The following is a 20,252-nucleotide window of genomic DNA, read 5'->3' as shown; positions in this document are numbered from 1 at the left end:
AAAGGGGCAGGAGAGGGAACAGCCCCAGCTCAGCCAAGCCCTCTCCCTCCCAGGAGGTGCGGAAGCTTCAGGGCCAGGTGGAGAAGTCCTACTCTGAGCTCTGCCGGGCTGAAAGGGCCAAGTACTGATAAGGGGGATGGGGGTGGGAATGGGAGGAACTCCAGGACTGCAGGGTGGGAGGTAAGAGGGAGGGCAAGTGACCCTTCACCTGCCTGTACTCCTGCCCCAGAACTGTGGCACAGGCTCCCACGAGGCCTGAGAAGGAAGCCCACTTTGCCAAGCAGAGGCTACCTGCCCCTCTCTGCCTCTGCAGCTGGCCTTGCAGCCAGCAGGGTCACACCTAACTCCTCCACCCTCCACTTACCGTCACAGCCCCTCTCCACCTGCCCGATGCGGTGCAGGGCGTCAGCAATGAGGTCTGGGAGGCGCCCATTGAGGTCCACGGAGGCCAGGCAGCCCTGAAAGCCATCCCGGGAGGCCACCAGCTTGGGCAGGTTGCTGAACATATTCTTGCTCAGACCGCCAATGTACAACTCCCCTGCAAAGGGAGTGGAGTCAACTGAGGCATCCAGGCCCTCATTCCCCTCCCAGGGCACTGGCATCTGGCTGTCAGATCTTCCCAGCCTTCTCAAGCTCTCATTCCAGACTCCAGGTCCCTTGCAGAGATCCAGCGACCTGCAGATCCCCACCCCCCACCTCTTCCTTCTTTTTTCTTCACTTTGCCATCTGTCTGCTCCCCGCCCAGAGAAGCCCAGATGCTTGGGGGAGTGGGGGTGGGGGGACAGCTGGAGGAACCTGCTCCGTGCTCTCTCCCACACATTTGATTCCAGTTCCGGCCTGTAATCAGGGCCTTTCATAGATGCACAGCCCCATCCCCTCCACCTCCACTCCCTCCCTCCTGAAGTCTCCCATTCTCAGAACTCCTTCAAGCCTCTCCCATCTCTGAGTTCTCTCCTAGGGAGTTCTAAGCCCAGCTCCCTTCCCCCAACAACTAGGGCTTGTTCTGGGGACTCTGGGAAGAAGTTGTCCTGGGGACACCTGACACCCGCCACCTCCATGGAGCCAAATTCCCTGGAAGCCTTGGCCAGCCCAGAACAGAGCTTCAGTTAAGACACCGGTCAATCTGCTGCCCACTGGCTCAGTGCAACACAAGACCAGCCAAGATAACCCCTGGGTTCGCTGCCACTTCGGATTCTCTGTGACACATCGCCCCCTTCTGGAAGCAAGAAGAATTTGCAGCACTATGCCGCAAGATCCAACAGATTCAGATCTGACTGGGACAGGGCGTGGAATTCAGGGGTCTCTGAGGACCCTTCCCAAGCTCTAACAGTTTGAACCACACTGACACCCAGGGGTCCCTATGGGGCTGAGGGCTGCCTTGGGCATGTGCAGGGAATAGCTCACGTTGCCCCCAGTGGAGAACCCTGGAGAGACTGCAGAACTCTTAGCTCACCCTCCTCTTCCCTGCTCTCAGTCAGTCACTCTGGGGGCAGGCAATGGCCGCTTCAATGGCTACTGAAGAGGCCCTGGGGAACATGGGACCCTGTGTCATCCTGAACACACCAGGGAAGCCTGGATCCAAAAAGTCTCAGAGCTGACCCAGCCCGGTGCCCAGGACAGTTGCTTCAGGGATTCCCTTTGCCTCTCATCATCTGCCCAGGGCGGTGCTGAGCTCCCTCCTCACTGCAGCCCTCCATCGAGGCAGGATTCTCAACCTCAGAGGTCCAAGAGGTCCTTGGAAGGCCTGGGCTACCTACTCCTAGCTCTAGGAGGCCACCAAGCACCCCTGCAACCAGGCTTTCTGTGTTGAGAAGAAAACTCGCAGGCGCGCTGAGCAGAACTTTGACAGGACAATGTCAGGTGGGCAGAGCAGAGAAGGGAAAGAGAAGTGGAAGCTAGGGGCGGAGGGAGAGGGACGCAGCAGCTGGGAGGGGTCAATCCTGCCGGGGGGAGGGGGTGTCTGGGCTAGGGCCAGGCCTTCTCCAGAGGCCCCAGCCCCACCTTTGAGATCGAGGTTTCGGGCGCCATTGGAGTGCTGCGTGACAGTGCGGGAGTCAATCTTGAGCGTGTGCACGTTGCCTGGGTCCCTGGACACCACCACGTTGTGCCACTGGTTGTCATTGACTGGTTTGTCTGAGTTCCCCTTCATCAAGGACGGGCCATTCCCCAGGTCAAACACGTAGTGGATGTACCTGCCCCACAGTAGGGAGGAGACACTGGGTCAGGGTGGGGGTGATGCTGGGAAGGTGGGGTGAGGAGCAGCTATGGCTGGCAGGAGTCCTAGAGGCCAAGGGAAGAGGGGGTTGAGAGGGAGACCCCATTGGAGAGGGACCAAAACCAATGGCAAGAGGGCTATGGTGTGAGATCCTGTCATGGGGAAAATGTGGGGAGGGAGGGCCATTGAGGAGTTGGCTCCTGTGACACAGGCTCAGAAGAGAGGATGGGGGAGGCTCATGGGACAACAGGGTCCTCTGGAGGCAGGGACTGGGCTGCTCTGGGGTGGGGTCCTCTAAGGCAAGAGAGGAGCGAGGCTGACTTCTGCCTGCAGAGGGTGGAGAGCCTGAGTCAGGACAGTGGGCAGAGAACAGCCATAACTGGATGCCCGGGGAAGGAAGCAGCCAGGGAGTCAGCAGAGTGGGACAGGGGTTGCTTCTCCATCTTGGCTGGTGGTTGGAGACCTCAATCACGACCTGTGGCTAGAGGGGACTGGACACCCTCACCACTGGCTGGGGGAGCTACATCTGGTTCAGCAGGGGGAGGGGGCCACTTCCTTGACACCAGTGCAATGCCCAGCCCCTCACCCCTTGACCAGCTCGATGACAATGAAGTCATTGCCGTTGCCCGAGTTGAACAGGAGAAGCCCATCAGGGGCCGTGGTCTTGAACTGGAAGAAGAGATGCATGGAAGCGTAGGCTTGGAGCGTGGCGAGTGCCAGGTAGCTGCTTCGACTCTTGAAGGTGACAGGATCGGCCACGATGGCACGCAGGCCAAAGCGAGCATTGAGCTCACAGTAGGTGATGTCGCCATCCTTGCACTGATCCATGTAGGGCTGGCCATTGAACACCAGCCCGCTCAGGTGCCCAATGAAGTTGGAGGGCACCACGGAGATGAATCGCCGCTCCGTCATGATACCCGTCTCAATGTTGTGGAACTCCAGTCGCGTATGGGCTCCTGCCATCTGTCCTGCTCAGGACAGGAGACTGAGATGAAGGGGATGGCTCTAGGGCACAGGCCGCAGGATCATTTCTAGGGCTGAGCCTCAGGTTTCCAGTAACCTCCCCTCCATACAAGGGCCACACATGAGCAACATCACAGAGATGCCCTCGGCTAAGTGCTAGCAGCAAGCACAGCTCCCGGAGGAGTCCAGGGCCAGCAGGCTACCAGGGAAATGCTGCCTGCAGGGTGCTGAAATGGTCCCTGGGCCCCAGACTCCCATAATATACCACCCCGAGGGAGAAATGGCAGAGGCAGCTCGCCAGAACACTGTCCAGGCTGTGGTCACCAAGTAGAATGGGGCTAAGCACAGGTCACAGAAATGTGTCCACCTCCCTGGGCCCAGACCACCTACCTTCCACAGTCACGTTGTCCACAGACAGCTGCAGGCTTTTGCCACGCCGCACTACCCTCACCGTGTGCCACTCATTGTCATTGAGCTTGTGCCCCGCAAAGAGTGTCTCTGGGCCTTTACCTGCGGCACCAAGGGGGGAGTGAGTATGGCACCTACACACACTCACAGGTGGCTTCCTGTACCACCCCAGGCACACAGACAGCCTCCCCACCCACACACGTGTGCACACACACATACACACACAACCTCACCTGTGCACACAAGTACATACACCCACAGCCTGGCCTCACACCTACCCAGAGCGTGTGCATGCACAGAGCTTTCACACCCCCCGTCATAAACCCAGACGCTCCATACCGCCCTTTGTGCAACTTCAGACGGGGTCATGCACACGGAATGTGAAGTGACTGGGGCCCCTGGAGCTGTGCCCTGAGGCTTTGCACCCAGACACTCCTACCTACAACCAACACACTCTTCCCCCAGACTTCTAAGGGCCTTCAGTGTGCGTAGCTAGCAGCTAAATTTGCAGCGTATGAGCACAGACCTAAAACTTTCCCCAAAGTTCACACAGCCTCACCATGCACCCAAATATAAATGTGCACCCACAGCTTCATCCTCCACAAACACCCAGCTCCCCCGTCCACGGTGGGACCCAGTGTGACCTTTCTGCCTGGTTAACTCCATACACTGGTCATGCAAACACATGCGTAGCCCATAAATGTGCAGCACAACTAGAAAGGGGAATGTTCTGTTTCCTAGGAATTATGACCATTTGTTCAAACCAGGATTATCAGCTTCCAGAGTCTAAAACAAAACATACTTATCTTTTATCTTTAAAATGTTGCTGAACTTTGCGGCACTCCCAGGTCATTCCTGGGCCCCCAGGGCTCCCTCCTGCGAGGGCTGGAGGGGGCTGAAGGAAGTCCAGGGCGCACACAGCACACCACACCACACATACGTAAAGGAAGGGGCGCCGAGCACACACAGCCTCTCTGCCTGTGCCCACCACGTTCACGTGCTCCCTCCCGTGAGCAAGCCCCCGTTTGGCAGAAACTTGTCCCCCAGCTGACACAGAAGCTGAGCCGTGGAGGGCTGAACTCTCAGGGCCCTGGACATGCTCCCCTCCTGCCTTCATCTTCTTTCCCATGTGCCTCGGCTTCCCCCTTGTGGCCACCTCTGGAGATGCAGCGGCACATCCCCAGCCCCTCCCAGGTTCCTCCCTGCCAGCCAATAGGACAGGGAGCAACCACTGCAGGTGCCCCCCAAGTCTTTGCCCCAGCCCTGGACTTCTACCTCCTGCTCCCCCCCTTCTGCTGCCTTGGGCGACAAGGCTTCCTGGTCTCCCCTTCCCGGAACCCAGTGAGCGTCCTAGTCATGGACCCTCCGCCGGCTCTCCTAGTGCTGCTTCCTCTGGTCCCCTCTGCCCTCTACAACCACACGCCCCCCGGCCCCCAACACTGCCCCCCTCCCCACACCCACACCCAACCCCCACTCAAGCCAGCATTTGAGGCTTCCCCCTCCCCCACCCTTCCTCCCTCGGTCCCAGCGTCCAGCACCCCAGTTCCCTTGGGTCTCTGCAGAAGAAGAGGGAAGCCACTTACTGGGTGCGCAGCCGACGCGCAGGCAGTCTGGGGGGGCCATGGGGCGGGCAGAGGAGGGGAGGGGAGACAAAAAGGCAGAACAAGTTTTTTTCTTTTACATCCTTCACAGGGAGGGGGGTCTGCGGGCGGGGGTTCCCCCCAGGGCCACTTTCCGGGGACCACGCGTGCCCAGGTGCCCTCTCCCCTTCCTCAGTAGGACCCCCGTCCCTCCTGCCCCCAAGAGGGCTCCAACCCTCCCCAGAGCCAGGAGGCAAGGCAGTCAGGTGATGGGAGGAGGCCTTTCATCCCTCTTCTTAGAAGGGCCCAGGCCTCTGGTGTCTGAAGGAGATGGGCACCTTGGGAACCCCAGTCGTACAGGGGACCATAGGGGATAGGGGCTTGACCAACCCCACATCTCCCCAGTCTCCAGGAGGGAGATGGATGGGGAGGGCCAGAGTCCCTGCATCCCCTGCTCTGGGACGACCCCCTGCTCAGAGCAGGTGTGACAAGTCACTTCCTTTGCCCCTTCCGGCTCTGAGCTAAATGGAGGGGTCTGCCCCAGGGCCCCCTTCCCGAGGCCATATACCTCCCAAAGCCCCAGGGGCTGGCACCACCCCTGCAGGAACCTTCCTCCTACCACTTCCCATCCTGGGGGATTCCAGGCTGTCCCTAGGGATGGGGGGGTCCTTCACCCAGAAGAGGACCTAGTATTAATCTGCTTTCCTAGGGAGGGGCCAAGGCTTCACAGATGGGGACACTGAGGCTCCCAAAATATGGCTTCTCTGAGGACACAAAGCAAGTCAGGGACAAGCAGGCACCGTAGGCAGTCTCCTGCCCCTGCCTAGTCTGGGCATTGCTGCACTCTGATTTCAAGAGATGATCAGGAAGCACCTGTCTATGCAGAGCCTACAGCCCAAGGCTCCGGGGCCTCTGGCCATCCCTCTGGTTGAACACATCACCCACAAGGTGGGAGTCAGGCAGCCCTTACAGAGGGAACAGAGAACTAGGGTCCTGTAGAGTTCAGGCTGAAGGCCCTAAGGCTGCCTGCACTGCTCCACCAAACCCAGAGCCTGACTCAGCCTGAGGGAGAGGTGCTGGCTGTAGCTGCAGAAACCCCTGCACAGAGTGACAGGGCAGCTGCATCCTCGTCCGACCTAACACTCACTAACTCGCTGTGTGACCTCCAGCAGAGCACTTCTCTCCCAGCCTTGACTTCCCTCCCTGTGAGCTGGGGGGCTGCAACAGGAGGATCCTGAGCAGGGAGAGGGTAGCTAGCAGGTGTGCACTGGGCCAGCCCTTGCCTTTCAGAAAGGGACTGTCTCTGGCCCTCGATTAACAGCAATCTTCTGGCCTCCTGTCATTCCTTCCTGAACAGGCTCTGCCCACATGCCCCATGGCCCAGGAAGCAGAGGAGGGTGGCACCTGGCATCCCCTGGGCCCCTGAAGGTTCCTGCAGTGGAGATAAACTGATGGCCCCTGTGGCTCTGGGGGCCATGGGCCCCTCGGGCAGTACAGCTGAGCTCCACACGCGTTGTCAACCTCAGCAGAAGAGTGGGGGGAGCAGCCAGGACCCTGAACCACAGCCTGGCACCATGGGGGTGCAGAAGAGGCAGAGAAAGGCCAAAGGGCAGACACAGGGGAAGTGAGAAGTCACAGTGAGAGGAAGGAGGCAGAGAGGGTACAGAGAGAAAAGAGGAAGAACAGGGGAGCAGAGGGGAGGAGAGGTTGGACAGTGGGGGAAGGGAAGGATATCGGAGTGAGGGTGGAAGAGTGCCAGGCCCTGGAGTTGGGTCCCGGGGGCTCTCTCGGGGCCAGCAGAGTCTTCACCAATGAAGGGTCCAAAAAAGAAAAAAGGGGGCTGGAAGGGCAGGCCAGGCCCCTGTTGGGGAAAAGGCCCGAGGGAGGAGCTCAATTCTTTCCCTTCCCCATCAGGGGAGCACCAGGAATGGGGGTCCATCTGTCTAGAGAAGAGGTGTCAGCTCTGGGCCCACCCCTGCAGTGACTCCACCCTTGGAAGCCCCCACTCCAGTGGGGTTTGAGGAGAATGAACACACCTTGAAGATGGGTAGCACAGGTGGGTGGTGGGGGTAGACAGCCCCACCCCAGAGGAAAGCCAGGGGCCCAGCAGGAGAGGGAGAAACCCAGCCCCTTCAGCACACACATGCACCCAAGCACAGTTCAGGGAACACTAACCAGTAACCTGTTAACTAGTGACCTGTGCCTCAAGTGCAGGGAATGGGCAGAAGTGATTGGTCTGCAGAGACAGACCCACCAAGGCCCTGGCTGGACACAGAGACCAGGGTCGTCGTATGAACATGTGATGGGACCAATGGCAGAGAGCAGTCTGCATGGAAAGGAACTCGGGGGAAGAACACAGGCTTCCCAGCCCCACCCCACAGATTGGAGACGGTGGGCCCACAGCTCCAGTGCATCTAAGTGACATCACAGAGTGGCAACATGCACTCCAGATCCAGCCTTCATTCAGAGCCAGCTCCCAGCAGCCCGATCTCGATGACTACTGATCAGCACCAGGTGGGAAGGCAGGGCACCCTCCCATGGCCCCCGGGTGAAAGAGCTTTGGGGTACAATGTGTATTTAACCTGATTTAAAACATGAAGAGTTGCACTTGCTCTGTTTGGTTCAAGAGGGCAGAACTAGTGGGAATTTCAGAAAGGTAGGGTGACATTAAGAAACAACCCAATGATCAGAATGGCCATAGAAGTGGGGGGTGGATATCCCCATATTGGTGGGAAATGCACAGGCAATTCACATAAAAGGGGTTGAAAGAGGTGACCCCTTGCAACTCAAAGACTTCCTAATTACACTGCACCCTCCATGTCAGCTGCACTAGCAGCTGGGACCCCACAGGCACACCTAGTGATGGACAACTCCAGGGAGGGGAGGAGGGGACAGGCCAGGCTGGGCACTGACCCCAGAAACCAGACACAGGGCAGAATGTAGGGACCAAGGCCACACTGGAACAGGGCAAAGAATCCAGGAGACTCTACCATCCCCTAGGGACAGAAAATCAACTGCCCTGCTCAGGGCTGGAGACAGCAGAGCTCAGGAACCTCACTCAGTGTCTGCAGGAGTGGTGGGGGCTGGAGGCATGATCCGGTTCCTCTGGATCCTCTGTCTGGAAAGAGGCAGCAGTGCCATTTTGGCCCTCTCTTGTTTCGCAAATATCCCATTTCTGGAGGGTATCACTGAGGCCTCCTCCCAGCTGTCCTGCCAAGTGGTCACTGGCAGCCTCCACTCTCTCTTCAGGCCCAGCCCTGAGTCTGTTTCATCCCACCAAGTGCCTCCTTACAGCACCAGACTGCACGGCCAGAGACCAAGCCTCCCAGGCTTCTCCCAGTTTGCCAGCAAGTATAGCCTGGACAGGGGCCTTGGTGCTGCTCCTGTCTGTGAGGCCCTGAGGCCCTGGGGAGTAGGCAGGTGGGGATCAGAATGGGGCTCCCAAGGTGGGGGCCAGACTGGGTCATGCTATGTGGAAGCAAGCCCCAGGCCCGGCTCCAAGCTTAGGTCCCTGTCCCAGTATGGTCTTCCTCTGAGAAGGCTGGGGGTCTCTACATGCATGCCTTGCATATAATGTCTTGTATAATGTCTTCATTCCCATTATTACATTGGAGCCTCAAAACCACCACAGAAAGCAGGCAGGGGGTTTGTATCCTCATCTGACAGATTAAAAAAACAGAGACGCTGGGTGCAGTGGCTCATGCCAGTAATACTAGCACTCTGGGAGGTCGAGATAGGAGAATTGCTTGGGCTCAGGAGTTCAAGACCAGCCTGAGCAAAATTGAGGTCCCACCTCTACTATAAATAGAAAAAATTAGACTGGCATGGTGGCGCATGCCTGTAGTCCCAGCTACTCAGGAAGCTGAGGCAGGAAGATCGCTTGAGTTCAGGAGTTTGAGTTGCAGTGAGCTATGGTGATGCCACTGCACTTTAGCCCAGGTGACAGAGTAATACTCTGTCTCAAAACAAAAAAAAAACAGGCCGGGCGCGGTGGCTCATGCCTGTAATCCTAGCACTCTGGGAGGCCGAGGCGGGCAGATGGTTTGAGCTCAGGAGTTCGAGACCAGCCTGAGCAAGAGCGAGACCCCGTCTCTACTAAAAATAGAAAGAAATTATATGGACAGCTAAAAATATATATATAGAAAAAATTAGCCGGGCATGGTGGCACATGCCTGTAGTCCCAGCTACTCGGGAGGCTGAGGCAGGAGGATTGCTCGAGCCCAGGAGTTTGAGGCTCCTGTGAGCTAGGCTGACGCCATGGCACTCTAGCCTGGGCAACAGAGTGAGACTGTGTCTCAAAAAAAGAAAAAAACAAACAAACAAAAACAAAACCAGAGTCTTTATATGGGAAATGACTTACCCAGCAGTGAAAGATACCAGTGTTAGACCCTAGGTCATCTGGCCCTAAGCCCAGCACTCTTCCCATTACAGCCCAATGCTGGGTTGCTGGGTAGGGATCACCCGTGTATCCGCAGCACCTACACAGTAGCCACACACCTCTGTGTACACGCATCAGGAGGTGTCTGTAGACAGATGCATCTGCACCAAATGTTTGGTCACAGCTTGTCATGAAACATGCGATAGCATTGCAGCACATACATCTCCGTGGGTGGGGGCAGGGGCACAGCCAGGGGTGAGAGGTAGGTGGGAGGACAGTCCTGTTGGCTGTCAGTCTGGGAAGCCTATTCTTAACACGATGGGTCTTCCAGGAGGGCCACCTTGTTCTCTGACTTCTGAGTACTCGTGTAGCACAGAGGAAAACCACGCCCATGGAGAGGAGAGGGTACGTCCTAAGGTGAAAGGTCCCAAGGGCCCACCAGGATAAGTTTTCCTGGCCAAGGACGCTGCCTCTTGTCTAACATAAAGAAACACAGCTTCTTCCCAGGGGCCCAGGACAGTCTAAGCAGCAAGAAGCATCTCCCTTCCCTGAAAATCAAAGGCCCCAGATTTTCCCTGCTGTGTCCCCATCAAGCACAGAGCCATGTGGCTTAGCCACATGAAGAACACACACATGCCAGGGCGAAGGCAGGGGCATTGAATGCTGGGTACACGGACCTGGGCAGTCTGAGAGGCACAAGCCACTCATGGGGTCCTGGGCTGGGCCTTCCTCCCTGGACAGTTTCAGGGATGCAGGGGACCCTGTGCAGACTTGTGGAGCTTCGGCCAAAGGGCGTGTCCTGGCCTGCTTTCCCCGGCAGAGCTGCCTCACACCACCCACTTTACAGGCTGCGATTGTGGTTAGAAGCAGAGCTGCAAGGAACCCCTCAAACCAACTCTGAGGCCCTGGCCACCTGCACACCTCCCCACCTCCAGCCCCTGCCTCTCTCGGCAAGTCCTTGTCCTAGGAATACCAAGACCAGGTGGTCAAAAGGGGAAAAGGAAAGGATACAGTATAATTATAATAATGAGGTAATGGGCCCCCAAAAGGCCACAGTCTGTCCCCCAAATGCCCTAGAGACCAGTGTTAGGCTGGGACTCTGGATAAATATTTAAAAGCTCAAATCTCTGTATTCTCTCCAGTTGAGGATTCTAATCCACTCGGAAAAGCCCTCCTTCTCCTCTAGGCCCAGGACACAGAGGTGACTGTAGTGGCCTGAAGACTTACCACATGGCAGGTCCTTCAGTGCTACACTTTCGTATTCTTTGAGAGGCCAGTATGAAATGGACAGATTTGACCCTACCCTGAACAGCTTAGGACCTCTCACTCCCAGAGTTCCCCTGCTCTGAAAGCTGCATACAGGTGGGGACTTTGCTTATTCACTGCTGTAGCCCTGGCTTGGAACATGTGTGGCACTTATCAGGTGTCCCATAAATATTAGCTGCATAAGTGAACCTGTTGCTTCCTTTTTGCACTGACCATGAGAGCCGAAGCCCATGGAGAGAGCCTGTCAGGCCTCATGGTCAGGCCCACATAGACACCCTGGGACTGCAGGTGAAGTGGGGCTGAGGCCCGTTCTCACCCATGGGCACGGAGGGCCAGCAGCCTAATGCCCCTCCACCCCCAGCCCTGTCAGAGGCGATGGGAAAAGCACTGTACTTTAAGGCAAATGAGCTGGTTTGAGTCCTAGCTCTTCCCCCTGCTATCACTAGCTTTGCAATGTTGGACAAGTCAATATATGAATTTCAGAATCTATAAACACGGATAGTAAGGTCTGCCAGGTGATCTTGTGTCTTCATAGAGTAGCTATGGGGCTCAAACATGAAAGTACATGGAATAACAAGAAGAAGATGGCATGTCCCGTGTGTCCAGTGTACACATGTGCACCTATAAACGCCAACACAGAGACGGCTCTTTAAATGAAGCAGAGCAGACAAGGGCAGCTGCGTGCAGGGGCCAGGTCTTGCTCATCTCTGCATCTGCCACGCACTGAACTCAGTACCCATTAGGCGTCAGTGAGTGCTTCCCAAATGAATGAACCAACGTATGAGCAGGTGGATGAGCCCACAACCAAGAATGAGCTATACCATTACATGTGTGTGCAGGGCAGACGCCACCAAGACTCCACATGAGGCTGGGCATGGTGGCTCACACCTGTAATCCTAGCACTCTGGGAGGCTGAGGCGGGCAGATCATTTGAGCTCAGCAGTTCGAGACCAGCCTGAGCAAGAGTGAGACCCCATCTCTACTAAAAAAATAGAAAGAAATTAGCTGGACAACTAAAAAATATATATATAAAAAATTAGCCAGGCATGGTGGCGCATGCCTGTAGTCCCAGCTACTCAGGAGGCCAAGGCAGTAGGATTGCTTGAGCCCAGGAATTTGAGGTTGCTGTGAGCTAGGCTGATGCCACAGCACTCTAGCCTGGGCAACAGAGTGAGACTGTCTCAAAAAAAAAAAAAAAGACTCCACGTGAGCGCCCTGGGAGGACAGTCATCACACCGCAGACATACCTGGGCACTCCGGTCTCCACCCCCACAGTGTTGTCAAGCATAGAACATTGCCCTGCACTGTGCATCTCACCGGGGACAGAGCTCTCAGGGGCTCTGACCCAGGATGGCACCTCCCCATCTCCAAACTCTGCTGAGGGAACCTCTTGCTGGTGCCACCACCAGCTTCTCCAGACAGAGGGGGGTGTGGGTCAGAGACAGGGCCAGGGAGGGGGCCAGGAGGCACAGGGCGGGGTGGTTACCAAGGTTGACAGTGAGCTTCATCTGCCCCCCATCCAGCTCGAGGCGCAGGGTGTCGGCAGACTCCCTGGAGGTGGTGGCCATCATGAGTCCATAGGCCCGCTGGGACATGAAACGTAGGGACACATCCTCTGCCTCCGTGTGCATGGCATTAGGCAGCATGATCTTCATGTACATGGAGCCATCATAGCTCAGGACCGTGGCCTCTGACCCAGGAGTCAGGGAAGAGGGAAGAGGGAGACAGGCAAAGGCCGGTGGAGGGAGAGAGAAAACCAGAGATCATTACAAGATGACAAGGCTAGGCCTGGCTTATGAGGGGTACCCTGGGGAGGAAGGGGCACAGGAGTGGAGAGTGGGGACCACGCTGAGAAGGAGGGGCACAGGGATGGGGATCAAGGACACCCAGGACGAAGACTAGCCTCACCTCTCTCACAGACTCTCCCCAGAAAGCCGGTCCCGATGCAGTCACAGACGAAGCGGTTCCAGCCCTCTCGACAGATGCCCCCGTTGCGACAGGGGGCTGAAGCACACTGCTTCAGTGTCTCCCGGGAGCAGAATGGGGCGACACCCACAGCCCCCTGTGCCTCGGCCAGGCCCCTCAGGTCTCGGCTACGCCCGTCTATGAAGAGATCCCGCACACAGCCCACGTAGCCAGCCCGGAGCGCCGCCGTCCACACCTCTGGGGGCAGGGGCAGATCCAACCGCCCCCCCTCAGGGAGACCGCCCAGGTACAGCTCGCTCTCCAGGTCCAGGATCTCGCTCTCCCCAGTGGCCAGGAACGGTGTGCTGCGGCTGTTCACCGAGATAGAGCCTAGGGGCCAAGAGAAGGCAGGCTGGAATGAAGCCACAAGCCAGAAGGGGTGCCCTGACTCTGCCAGGGAGGCCCCCAATCCCAGCTGTGCCCCTCCACCCTGCACCCTGCAGCAGCCTCAGGAGGATGAGCAGCCACCCCAGGCTGGAAGCTCAGCCTCATCTGCCTTGCTGCAGAAACCGCCTGACACAGTCCCCAGGTTCAGGAGCTCATGGGACCCAGCCCCAGCCCAGCTGCAGTAAGCTGTGGGCCTCCGTCCAGACCCCTCCTCCCCACCAGAGCAAGTCCTCAGAGGATGTTCAGGAAGGAGGTGGACATGCCCAAAAGCTTAAGCCCAGAAAGGGCTGGATCATTCTCTGGGTCATTCCTACCAACCAGACCCTCGGACCCGGAACTGGAGGCAGAGAACCTTAAGGAAGCCGAAACGTTCAAACCCAAAGGGCCTTTTCCCCTCTAACATTTATTGAGCTTTTATGACTACATGCCAGGCACCTAGCTCTTTAAATATATTATATCACTTAAGTCTCACAATAACTCTATGAAATTATTCATTTACGATCTCATTTTGAAATGGCAGGCAAGGCTTACAGAGACTGGGGAACCTGCCCAAAGTGCCACAGCAGGGAAGGAGCAGAGCCAAAGCATGGCCCAGGCAGCAAGACCTCAGAGCCCATCCTGGCCGTCCACCTCAGCCTGGAGCCCGCACTGTGCAGGTGGACAGAACACGCAGGCAGATCAGCTCTATAGCCCGGGAGGCAGGATGGCAGCCAGGAGAAAGGAGGCAGACACAGGGCTTTTGAGTTGGAGGAGTTCTTTGGAAGGAGAGGGTGGTTATCTTAGAAGAAAGATTTGGGATCAGGTGGGAGCTTCAAAGCCTTTACTGACATCTTAAGCTACAGAAAACGATACACTGGAAACTGCATTTTTGTATTTTTTATTCCATATGTTTTCCTTCCTTCCTCCTTTTTCCAATTTGGAAGAACTCCTAAAAAAAGAAAGAACTCTGCCTATCTCGATGGGGTTAAAGAGAGGTGAGGAGGGTTTGGGTCTACATTAGGTCTGAATTTGGCAGGGAGCTTCGGAGGTGGTACAGGAAATCAGAGTGTGAATGCAGGGGTGTGAAACAAAGGGGCAGAATCAGGGCCCCTCAACAGACACAGTGCATTCTTAGGATGTGTTCTCCTCTGCTCAAAATCTGACCTGAATGAGGGACGCCATTAACCCCTGTGCCCCCATTTAATAACATGGTCCCTCGCCTGTTCTCTCCGTACAAGGTGTCAGATGCCCCAGGGTCCCGCTGCTAAACCCACTTCCCAGGGCTGGGGTCACTCCTCCACCAGGCCCCCCAACATGGTGCACTTGATCACCCACTCCTCTGTTTATAGCCAGATTCCCCTGACGCTCACTCTGTCCACACACTGGAGGGACTCCTGGGGCTCTCAACAGATGAACTGAATGTTGGAGGAGGAGGAGGGAGGGAAAGGAAGAGGTGGGGAAAGGGGTGTGTAATGGAGCATCAGTGAGAGGAAATCAAAGTGAGAGCAGGCCTCTACTCCAAGTGGGCAGGTCCCACCAAACATGAAAAGGAACAAGCCCAGCATCCATCATTACGTGCCTGGATAAACACAGGCTGTATACACAGACAATGGAGTGTTATTCAGCCTTAAAAAGGAAGGAAATTCTGACATTATGCAAAGTGAAAAAAGCCAGTCACAAAAGGACAAGTACTATATTACTCCACTTAACCGAGGTCCCTAGAGTCATCAAATTCTTAGACAGAAAGCAGGATAGGGGGTGCCAGGGGCTGGAGAGGGGGAATGGGGACTCAGTATTTAATGGGTGCAGAATTTCAGTTTGGGAAGATGAATGATGGTGATAGTTACACAACAATGGGAATGTACTCAATGCCACTAAACTGTACACATAAAAATGGCTAAGATGGTAAATTTTATGTTATATATAATTTACCACAATTTCCAAAAAAGAGAGAAAAAAGTCAGGGAAAAGGTCTAAGAGAGCCTTGTTGGAATGGTTGCCCCAAGCCCGTGTTTGTGTGCATATGAATCAGGGCCATCAGAAACATCTGGAGTTGGTTAAGACGATGGTCCCTGGCGTCTGGGCTCTAGAGACCGGTTTGTGAGGCTAACAGGGCCACTTCCTGCAGGCACAGAGGAGCAGGAGCCTGGGCGCACTCTGCAAGGCCTGGGCAGACTCCCAGCCTAGGGAGTTACTGACCACCTGTGTGGAAACCCTGGGCTCTGTGAAGGACCCCTACTGCTGTCCTGACACACAACCTGGGGGTGAAACCATTTAATGTGAAGCCCGGGGAAGATAACATTTCTTTCAAGAAGGAAGAGGAAGAAACAGCAAGCCCATGAGAAGCCAACACTTCTGGGAGCCACAGCACCCCCACTTCCCGTGTGTGGAGGAAAGGTCACTTCACCCAGACTCACAAGCCCAGCTCGGTGACAGCTGGAGGAGCACAAAAATTTAGCTAATGTTGATAAGCGCTTAAATTGGATGATGTGTCAGTTCCCATTTATATCAATTCTCTCTTTCTTGGATAATTCTCTCATGTTCAACAAGGTGGAGGAAAATAAAGACGGAAGAATTCACAGACAGAAAACAAGAAGAGGACTGGAAAGAAAGACTGAAAGTATGGTGGAGGAGAGAGGGTGGCTACAAGTGACAGAATGTTCAACAACTGGCACCTGCCCCACCCCAGCACTCTCTGCCCCGTTGCTTTATGTTCTAGAGCCCTCACTGCCAGGCAGGAGTGCCTGGTTGCTTCCTGCCTATCTCTCTCCCTCTGCCACCAGAATAGGGGCTCCTGCTGTCCCTATCTCCAGCACCTTGGATAGTACCTGGTATATAGTAGGTGCTCAGTAAATATTTTTTGAGCGCGCTACTAAGAGAAAGTTTAATGGCTCCAGATAGAAGGGAGGCGTGGCTGGGAATATATTTTCTTAAAGGACAATGGGATGTCCACTCTGTGTTAGGCACCGTGCTAATGCTTCTACACATGTGCCCTGACTCTCTCCTCTTCACACCCCTCACGTAAGTATTCCTTTCACGGATAAGGAAACTGAGTCCCACAGGCAGCAAGTAGGAGAGCTGAGGTATGAGTCCAGGTATGGCTGATGCCAAACACTATGACTGCCAACGTGGCATGACAGAAAGGACAATGGGAGGACCCGAGGAGGGTGGAGAAGTGTCAGGGGAGGAATACAGGAAACGGTGTGAGCAGAAAACCAGCTGCAGAGAGCTAGAGAGGATGTCGGGCAGGTGGAGAGCAGTGGCCGGGGGAGGGGGAGGGCCCAGAGGGCTCCTGACCTTTGCGCCCGTCTCTCTGGAAGTCCACATGGCACCACTCGCCATCATTGACCTTGCGGCTGGACGCCCGCAGCTTGATGCCCCCAGAGCCCATGTCCAGCAGAAGATAGAGGTAGCCGTCCAACAGCTCCATGGCGAAGTAGTCAGCCCGCTGGGCGGAGCTGTGGCCACCGGCCCCAGCCCCAGCCCCAGCCCCAGCCCGCCGGCCCTGGCTGAAGAGCAGCAGCCCATTGGGCTCCGTGGTGCGGAAGTCTAGGGAGATGGAGCCAGTGCGCTTGGCGCTCCAGCGAGGCAGTGCCACAAAGGCCTCAGGACTCTCAAAGGTCACGGGGTCCAGGGCAGCCACATCCTCACAGCGGAATGACAAATCTCCCTGCAGCTTCATCTTGGGGTCCCCTTCCTTGGCCAGGCGGGATAGTTCCAGCTTGAAGTCGTTGTTCTTATAGACCACCTGCAGGGAGGGTGGGGTCAGGGATAAGAGGCAAAGCAGCTTAGGGCCTGGCTACTCCTGCCTAGCAGCAGCCAGCACCGGGGACCCGGCCACCACCCCTGGTAGCCCCTGCTCAGTGCCACCAGACCACTTGGCTTGGGCCTGGTTCTACATCTTCCTGCTCAGAGGCTCCCTTGCCCCATGTATTTCCTCTGTCAGGTCTTCCGGCCCAGCACCAGTGAGGAGGCTAGCCCTGAGGGCTCTCAGGGGCGCTGTATGGCAGTTCATGACAATGACAAGGCGGCAATCGTCACCAATACCTGGTGCCATTTTCTAATTAATTGACAAAGTATTTTCATTTACACTCTCATGCACTCCTCACAACACCCTTAAGAAGTAGGTACTGACCACTCATCTACAGATGAGGAAACTAAGCATCAGTCACGTGACTTGGCCAAGGTCACGGAGCTAGAGAATGGAAGTGCAGGGACTCAAACCCAGGTCTTTGGTCTCCACCATTCTTTCCTCTGCACCACAGCTGCCTTGAGGGTCCTCTGAGAGGATGGGGCCTTCCAAGGCTCAGGGAAACAAGAGGCAGAAGCCTCTTGACCAAGTGAATGGGCCTTAGGTTTTAAAGAGGGGCTGTCTCCCACCGTGGACTTGGAAGGAACAGAGGACCCGGGCAGTCGGCCAGCTAAGGCTAAGTCACATTGACGACAGGGGCCAGAGGGCTCCTGGGCTTATCCCAGCCCCTTTCTAGCCCTACTCACGTCCTTGAGGCAGCCCATGAAGTTATTGCTGACGGGCGAGCCCGGCAGGTCGGCTGTGTTGGGGCTGCCCCCAATGTAGAAGAAGTCGTCAGAGCCCAGCATGGTGTAATCCTCCTGCGTGTAGCCTGTGGTGGTCAGGATCCCGTCCACCGAGATGGTCACCTGCCCAGCCCAGGGAGGGAGGGGGAGAGACAGGAGACAACTGGCATCAACTCCCTGGGAAGAACCACAGGCTGGGCAAGGGAGGGGCCGGGGGGCAGCAGGGGAGGGGGACCCCTCATTTTTATGTCTGCTTGTCTCAGAGGAGGAACAGTGGGGGAAGAGAGGGAAGGAGGACAAGGAGGCAGCACAAGATTTGATGGTTTCAGGGTGGGCTAAGGCCTGCCCAGTGGCCCCCAGCTCAGCTGGCAGGAGCCTGGAGGGTACTTGCAGAGCTCACCATGAGCAGCCTCAAGAATAGTTCCCGGAAGGCGCTCTGAGCAGGAATGGGGACTCCAGGACAGGGCCCCATTCTGGGACATGGGGGGTTGCAAATGGTGCCCTCACTTTCCTCCTCTTGCAGATTCTCTGTGGACACACGTGATTGCAGAGCTTCTTTCAAAAGTGAGCCAGGGAATACCAGTGCTCCCTGGGTCTTGGTGGCTCAGACTTCCCTGCAGCCCTTCCTTCTGGGCACTGAGAAGGGCCTGTAAGTCTGAGCCCAGTAGGGAGATGGAAGACAGCAGTGTGAGGACCAAGAGCTCACATATTCCTGGCAAGTCTTGGAACTTCCTGGGTTTGCATAACACCCACAGGGCCAAGTCCCACCCCTGCCACCCAAGTTTCCAGGGCTTGCACTTCCAGCCCCTTCCTGAGGCCATCTCTTCACTCCTCAGGTCCCCTTATATTCAGGTCACTGTCTTGCCTCCAAAGGAGAGGGCAGCCCTTCCTTTCTTCCTATCTCATTGTCTTCGCTACTGACACTACCACTGTTACGCTAGGGAGTCGGGCCAGGTTAGGGAACAGAGGGGGACAGGGCTAAGCTCATGAATACCTTGCCCCTGGGTGCTGAAAATTCAGTAAGAAAGGAAGATAGATAGGGATCGGGGAGTACCTGGTGTTCCACAAGGCAGAAGCGCTCATCAGTAGGCTGGAGAGGCACAAGTGACCTTAAGTGGGGTAGGGCATGACAAGGACAGGAAACTCTCTGACCCCACCAATGCCCCAGGGAAATGCCCACTTGGTCCCTGAAAAGTCTAGCCTTATGAACAGCCCATAAGGGTTCAAGACACCCAGCAAGTCTGTAAGAGCTGTGGCTGTGGGACCATGAACTCCCACTCTGGGAGGGCAGTGGTTTGAGGGAGGCCAGCTGGGAAAGAGGGGGGACCCCAGAGGGAAAGCAGGAAGCTGGCTCATGGTTAGCCCAACACTGTACTTCCACAGGCCACGGCTCACCCCTACTTCCTACTCCCCAGATGTGCCTCTGTACCCCCTTTTCTGGCAAAGTCTGGAGATTGGGACCCCCTAGTCACATCTTGTGATGTCCCCACCCACACCAGTCCATACGCACATGCCGCCAGCCATCTTCCAGCAACTGGTCTCCAGGGCTCCACTGTTGAGGCTGAGGGGGAGGAACTCCCAAGGGACATGAGCAGAACCTGGGTAAGGGGAGCTTCCCGCCCTCCCAGGACCCTCGAGTCCCCTCAAGCTCAGTGGGAGCCTGCAGTGGGTGGGGCAAAGCTGAGCCTCACTGGCCACCTCCTGAGAACCATCAAACTTTGTGCCAAGGGTAACTAGGTTCAGGGGCAGAAGGTAGATGGGGTGTCCTTGTGGAACGGGGCAGTGTGAAAGCTCTGAGTTTCATTTTGAGAGGAGGACTGGTCATTCTTGTTTATTTCTTCTCCCCTCCACCCTACCCTGAGGCTGGGAAGTAGGGGTCTGGGTAGAAAAGGGAAGGGTCAAAATATTAGTCACAAAAACATGCAAACAAGATTAGACTGGGCAGAGAGAGGCTGGAGAAAGGGAAGAGGGGACCAGGATCAAGGGGTAGGGATAAGCCAGGGAAAGGGTGACAGGGTGAGGGGACCTCCCTGGGGCAAACCCAGCTCCATCCAGGCCTCCAGCTCCACCCCTCCTGATGTTGTAGTGAGAGACCAGGAACCTTCTGGAAAAGGCAGAAGTGGCCTTAGGTAGGACAGGGCTGATTAGTTCCTGAGCCCAAGTGTGGTCACCTCAACTGGTCAGCTCCTGAAGGGCAGGCACCAGCCCAATGTGTCCCTGTAACCCCATGAATCCCAGCACAGTCCAGGGGATACAGTACATGGTCATTAAAGGTCAACTGCAAGTTGCCTTATGACTGGGCCACACTGCCTGTGTCTCCATCTATAAACCTAATGCCTGGAGAGCCTGTAACTTTCTTTGGTAACAGATCCTCAAGTGCACCCCTGCTTCTGTGTGGGGAGAAGGCTCTCCTGGCCCCAAAGCTCCCCAGGAAGAGAATCTCCTCCAGCCCACCTGAGCCCCTCAGCTATGTCTTCTCTCCCTGGCCTCAGAAGCCAGGACATCAGCCACTGGCCACCTCCCTCACCTTATGGGTTCTCTTCACCTACTCTGTTTGCCAAGGCCACCCTCCCTT

General features: G+C 56.1%; 1 protein-coding gene across 9 annotated transcripts in view; it reads right to left on the bottom strand.

Annotated features, from left to right (window-relative positions):
- The window catches only part of NRXN2 (neurexin 2), a 109,865-nt gene that overhangs the window by 41,832 nt on the left and 47,781 nt on the right, over window positions 1-20,252 (bottom strand). For 7 of the 9 annotated variants that reach the window (XM_045556156.1, XM_045556159.1, XM_045556160.1 and 4 more), the window contains 9 exons: window positions 17,639-17,800; window positions 16,439-16,889; window positions 12,719-13,105; window positions 12,297-12,500; window positions 5,170-5,196; window positions 3,569-3,688; window positions 2,802-3,183; window positions 2,002-2,192; window positions 365-538 (listed from right to left, as the gene is read on the bottom strand). In XM_045556156.1, the coding sequence (XP_045412112.1) occupies window positions 365-538; window positions 2,002-2,192; window positions 2,802-3,183; window positions 3,569-3,688; window positions 5,170-5,196; window positions 12,297-12,500; window positions 12,719-13,105; window positions 16,439-16,889; window positions 17,639-17,800 (2,098 nt within the window). Of the gene's footprint in view, window positions 1-364; window positions 539-2,001; window positions 2,193-2,801; window positions 3,184-3,568; window positions 3,721-5,165; window positions 5,197-12,296; window positions 12,501-12,718; window positions 13,106-16,438; window positions 16,890-17,638; window positions 17,801-20,252 lie in introns of all 9 variants that reach the window. The other 2 variants (XM_045556155.1, XM_045556158.1) reach the window with 2 other exon arrangements.

This window comes from Lemur catta, chromosome 7, assembly GCF_020740605.2.
Source record: "Lemur catta isolate mLemCat1 chromosome 7, mLemCat1.pri, whole genome shotgun sequence".
NCBI lineage: Eukaryota > Metazoa > Chordata > Mammalia > Primates > Lemuridae > Lemur > Lemur catta.
This window is presented reverse-complemented; position numbering and strand designations above follow the sequence as displayed.